General features: G+C 40.3%; 1 protein-coding gene across 1 annotated transcript in view; it reads left to right on the top strand.

Moving 5' to 3' along the window:
• The window catches only part of LOC109571828 (zinc finger protein 420-like), a 43,334-nt gene extending 37,605 nt beyond the window's left edge, over nucleotides 1-5,729 (top strand). The window contains 1 exon segment of the mRNA XM_019978345.2: nucleotides 3,868-5,729. Coding sequence (XP_019833904.2) covers nucleotides 3,868-4,712 — 845 coding nt within the window. The 3' untranslated portion in view covers nucleotides 4,713-5,729.
• Nucleotides 5,730-6,107: the final 378 nt, after the last annotated feature.

Raw genomic sequence — 6,107 nt, 5'->3', positions numbered from 1 at the left:
TCTTGACATGCATACAGATTTCTCAGGAGGCAGGTAAGGTAATCTGGTGTTCCCATCTCTTTAAGAATTTTCCACAGTTCCTTGTGATCCACACAATCAAAGTCTGTGGTGTAGTCAATAAAGCAGATGTAATTGTTTTCCCAGAACTCTCTTGATTATTCTATGATCCAAGGGATGTTGGCAATTTAACCTCTGGTTCCTCTGCCATTTCTAAATCCAGCTTGAAAATCTGGAAGCTCTCGGTTCATGTACTGTTAAAGCCTGGCTTGGAGAATTTTGAGCCTTTGCTATTGTTTGAAATGAGGCAAATTGTGTAGTAGTTTCAGAGTTCTTAGGCATTGCCTTCCTTTGTGATTGGAATGAACGCTGACCTTTTCCCGTCCTCAGGCCACTGCTGAGTTTTCCAAATTTGCTGGCTTATCGAGTGCAGAACTTTAGCATTATCATCTTTTAGGACTTGAAATAGGTCAGCTGGAGTTCCATCACCTGCATTAGGTTTGTTGGTAGTCATGCCTTCTAAGGCCAACTTTACTTTGGATGCCAGGATGTCTGTTACTAGGTGAGTGACCACACCATCGTGGTTATCTCAGTCATTAAGATCTTTTTTGTATAGTTCTTCCATATATTCTTGCCAACTTCTCTTAATATCTTCTGCTTCTTTTAGGTCCATCCCGTTTCTGTCCTTTACTGTTCCTGTCTTAGCATGAAATATTCTCAGTACCTCTAATTTTCTTAAAGAGATCTCTAGTCTTTACTGTCCTATTGATTTCCTTCCCATTTAGGTCTCCACAGAGCAATGAGTAGAGTTCCCTCTTTCAATCATAGTTTGAAAGTCTCTCTTTGTATTTGATTTCTATTAAGTTTCTCTAATTTGTATTTAGCTTCCTCAGACAGTGCCTTATGTCTCCTCAGTTTCTGCTAAGTTCTCTGTCACTATCATCTATGCTTTTTAGATCGAAAGATCTAATAGAACATTTTCAGAAACATGTGTGGCAAGAAGTGAATTTAAGAATTACTAGGCACCTGGGATTTGTGAAAGTGCTTGGTGTCTCCACTTAAAATGACTAAAAGCAAGAAGTAACCATTAGATTGCCTATCACCTCTTAACTCAGTGGTCCTTGGAGGTTTTTATCTTGTTTTTTCCCCTATAATGTATTTATTTGCCATCTCATTTTGTCCAGTGTTCTGTTTGTGGTCTCTGTTTTGAAGGGTGCAGGAACGCAGTTAGTCTTCCTTCTGGTATCTGCACCTTGGTGGGTGAGGTTGGTCCAGAGGTTTGTGCCCTTATCCTCTCTTGATCTGTGCTCTGATTGCTGTTAATTGTGACCAGAGCCTGCCCTGGATATTCAGGGCTGTTTCCCCCTTGTTCTGTGGTTATTAGTGCCCTCTCTCTGGTGGTGCCTGCTCCCTGCGTGGTGGAATAGAGCCCCCAGATCTGAGTTTTTGCTGTGATTCTGATCTGTGGAGCCAGGCAGGTGGGATTGGAGCACACCCACTGGGAGAGAAGTCACTGAGTATTACTCCTCTAGGAATGTTCACTTCAGGGTGTTCTGGTGCCCCCTCTCATGCGTTCTTCAAGCTCTTATGTTATGTAGTTTTGGTACTGCTCTTGTCCACCTTAACCATGGGCATGATGAACTGTGGCCCTGGTGTCTCTCAGCTGTTGTTTTCACAAGGTCACCATCATAGATTCAGTGAAGTCAGGTCCTAGGATTACATTCACCGTGGAGCTGGACCCTCTGTGGTTCTGTGGGGCAGCTCATGCTCTGTCCTGGCCCAGCTCCCTTCTGTAGGAGCCCACAAAGTCTATAGCTGCTAAAGCTATTCCTGCCATGACTGGGAGAGCCCTGGTTGTTGGTTCAGATGCCCTGTAGGGGCTGAGGTTACAAAGCCGGTCGTGGGTGTAAGACCATGGCTTGTGTGGCTTCAAGGAGAAGTTACAGCTTTTCTTCTTTATCCCTGGGGTTCACCTATGCTTTCAGCTCCATCTGTGCCTATAGCCAACTCACAGGTGTCTGCTCCTAAGGCTGCCCCAGAGTACAGGAGTCTTCTGATTGTGGATGAGGTCAATGGGGGAAGCCATAACTTCGGGCTCAAAAGACCTATGTGGGTGGAGTTCTTCATAGCCCCTGTTGAGCAGGGGCCAACAGAAGGGACAAGGGATGCAGTGGGCTTCTTCTTTGGATATCACTTACCAATGGAGCTCTGCTCTCTGATGATTCAGGCTTACACCACAAGCATCCTGTTTGCAAAGCTCCTCCCTTACTCCCATCCCTTCAGGATGTTTCCTCATTGCCAATTACAGTCCTCTGCCTGGGTCTGCTCTACAAACCCCACATTTCAGAACGCAGCTCTTTTTCTTCATTGGTGGACATGCCTGTACGGCTGGGTGGGCAGGGCTGGCGTCAGTACCCTGTGTTCAGCTCTCACTCTGTCCTGCTGCCACACCCTGGTTGCCATGTTCTCTCCTCACAGAGAATGAGACTCTCCTCCTGTCCAAACTGACCTCACCCAGTGAAGGGCTTCCCCCCATATGGAGACCTCTCCTCAGTTTCATCTCCCCGCAGGGTTTCAGGCCTGAACCCAGTTCCTCTCCTCTTCCTTTTCCTTCTTCTTTCTTTTGTCCTACCTGGCTCAGCAGGAGTCTTTCTTGTCCTTTCAAATTTCCAAGGGCCTCTACTAATGTTCATCTGGGCTCTGTGAGAATTGTTCCATTTCTCATTCATTTGTGGAGAGAGAGATGAGTCCACATCTGCCTAAGCCTCTGGCATCTTGATCCTTCCGTCTCTGTTTTATTTTTAAATTAGCTAATGGTCATCAATTTTCTCTAAGTCTTTAAAGATATTCACTGAGAATAGCAGGGAAAATCACTTGTTATTTGGTATCTTTCAGCTATGTCTCCACAAGACACCCAGGATTTGATGCCGAGGAATGCAGCGTTAGAAGATGTATTCCCAAAAGCAAACCTAGGAATATGTCAAATATTTCACCTCAGAAACTTAAATTTAATGAAAGACTGGGAATATACCAGGGTATATGAAAGACAGAGAGGATGTTTATATGGACATAAAGAAATGGAGAGAGTTACACATAATGCTAACATTACTGGAAAAAGAAATGAGCAACGTGAGACAACTTGGGAAAAACAGCAACTTCAGTCTTCAACATCCGCCAAGAAGTGTAAGTGTTTAAGAAAAGATTTCCATCCTTTTTTGAAACATACATGTTCTCTGAAAGGAAACGTGGATAATCTGGAAGGTAATCTAGTCCCTACTGTAAATAGTGATTCAGACAATTCTGAACGTAGGCTTCGACTAAACATACATTCAAGCATGTCTGAATACCTACAATTTAACAATGAGAGGGCAAACTCACAATCTAATCAATTTGAGGAATCCGTGAGCAGGGTGTCATTTTTCTTCCCCCAACAGATATTTTCTCTGCATTCCAAGATGTATCATGTTGATGATAATGGAACAGACACAATCCAACCATTGTTGTTCAATACATATTGTGATATGGTTAATACACAACAACTTTCCATGTTTAATAAAATGAGTCATACCTTAAGTAAGAGCTTCAGCTCCAATAATTACAAGGGTATTTATGGTGGCCTGAGACGGTATTCAGGCAATGAAACTGGGTATATGGTTGAAGGAGACTCAAACCTCATGAAACATCAGGGATCCAAATCTTCAGACAAGGATTCTAAAAGTAATAAATGCAGAAGTACCTTTGATCAAATGTCAGGTTTTTCTCTAGATAAGAGTACTTGTACTGAAGAAAGGATTTGTACTGAATATGGTAAGGTTTCTAATCAACCTTCAGAACTTATTCAACAGCACACTGTTCAGAATCCACAGAAAGAAAACAAGTGTAAGATATGTGGGAAAGTCTTTAGTAAGTCATGCCATCTAAGTAGACATAACAAAATTCATACAGGAAGGAAACCTTTCAAATGTACAGAATGTAGCAAAGTGTTTAACCTTCGCTCACTTCTTACTAAGCATGAGAGAATTCACACTGGAGAGAGACCTTATAAATGTACAGAATGTGGCAAAGCCTTTACTTACAACTCACATCTTACTCAACATCTGCGAATTCATACTGGAGAGAAACCTTATAAATGTACAGAATGTGGCAAAGCCTTTATCTGTTACTCACATCTCACCTATCATCAGCAAATTCATACTGGAGAGAGACCTTATAAATGTACAGAATGTAGCAAAGCCTTTATCTGTTACTCACAGCTAACCTATCATCAGCGAATTCATACTGGAGAGAAGCCTTATAAATGTAAAGAATGTAACAAAGCCTTTCATCGTCTTTCACTTCTTACTGGACATCAGCGAATTCATTCTGGGGAGAGACCTTATAAATGTAAAGAATGTAACAAAGCCTTTATTCAGTGCTCAAATCTTATTCGACATCAGCGAATTCATACCGGAGAGAAGCCTTATAAATGTAAAGACTGTAACAAAGCCTTTCATCATTGCTCAGTTCTTACTCGACATCAGCGAATTCATTCTGGGGAGAGACCTTATAAATGTAAAGAATGTAGCAAAGCCTTTATTCAGTGCTCACATCTTACTCAACATCAGCGAATTCATACTGGAGAGAGACCTTATAAATGTACAGAATGTGGCAAAGCCTTTAGTCATAGTAGTAATCTCACTAAACATCTGAGAACACACACTGAAGAGAAACGCTAGTAATGGAACAAGTGATGGAAGAGGATTGTCCTAAACATGCATCAGAAAACACAAGAGTTTATATAAGAAACCAATGGAAATGATGTAACAAATATGTAGAAAGGTATTTAATCAAAAGTTAAATTGAAGTAAATATCAGAGGTTGCATACTAGAAACCATTTCATCAATTTTGTTTTCAGAAGTTTCTCTAAAGGAGAATGACTGTAGGGAGTGCTCCGTAGTTAAAACACATAGAAAATGGATATATTAGCATGAATCATGAGATGAAGGTTGATGCTTAGAAAGTTACAATTCTTAGTAATGTATGTATGCTTGTTAATAATGACGTGATGTGAGATTATTTGAAGTCAATGTAATTCAGCACTCAAATAATCCATACTATGCTTTGTTTCTAGTGTGTTTGCAAACATAGGTTTTTGATGGTTTACTAAAGATTAGCCTTTTTATATGTGTTGCAACCATTTCTGTCTATTCTCCATTAGAAGATGAAGGATACCATAATATAAAATGGACAATGAACATCTAAATGGAGGTATTTGTCATTGATGTGAAATATCTGCAGGTAGCCATGATATAAGTGGTCATTTAATCTTTCCATGTATTAAAGTAAGACAGAAGTTGGTTGTTAGGTTTAAATAGTAATATCCTTGATTTGTAAGAAGAATACAATGACAGTTCAGTGCAGTACTGATGTATCTTTATAATATCAACACAAATCATGATTATTACATGACAGTGTTGAAATAAAGACAGTGATAACCTAGAAACGTAAGAAACCCTTCCTGGAAAAGGCATGGAATTGGTGTATATCATGCTTGTGAAGTGCTTCCTAGGCTTTGGTAAGCCATAAAAATCAGAAATCTCACATCATTATATCAAAAAATGAATATATTTCTACATACTATTTATCTGTATTTAATCATGGATCATACTGTGGCTTATAAAAGGTTTTATTTCAACTATGCGTGAAATTAATACATGGTTGTTAATAAAAGTGAATGGCTTTTAGTGTTTCAGTTGATTGTAATGAATGAAGGGTTAACCCACCACCAACAGTAACCTCGCCCACCTTATTTAAGGTTGTAGTGAAGAGACTACAATGAACTATTTGGTAGCACAGAGAGATGGCATATGTGGAAGTTAGTTTACGCACTAGCTTTAAATTTCTCATAACTTCAGATATATCCCATCATTTCTATGTTGTATCTCCTCTCCCATTTTGTAACTACTTGGACACTGGGATGGTTCTAATAAGAAAGATGATAGAAAGTATTGTAGACAGTTTCCGTGAACTGCTCCATGCTGTTGCTGCCTCAGCATCTGTCTGAGAGCAGGCAGCCTGCAGTTCCCTGAACTCACACCAGGCAGTCCTGTGAGCACCTGCACTAGATGAC

Source organism: Bos indicus, chromosome 18, assembly GCF_029378745.1.
Source record: "Bos indicus isolate NIAB-ARS_2022 breed Sahiwal x Tharparkar chromosome 18, NIAB-ARS_B.indTharparkar_mat_pri_1.0, whole genome shotgun sequence".
In the NCBI taxonomy this organism is placed as follows: domain Eukaryota; kingdom Metazoa; phylum Chordata; class Mammalia; order Artiodactyla; family Bovidae; genus Bos; species Bos indicus.
Note: the sequence above shows the minus strand (reverse complement) of the source record. Positions and strands in the feature narration are given on the sequence as shown.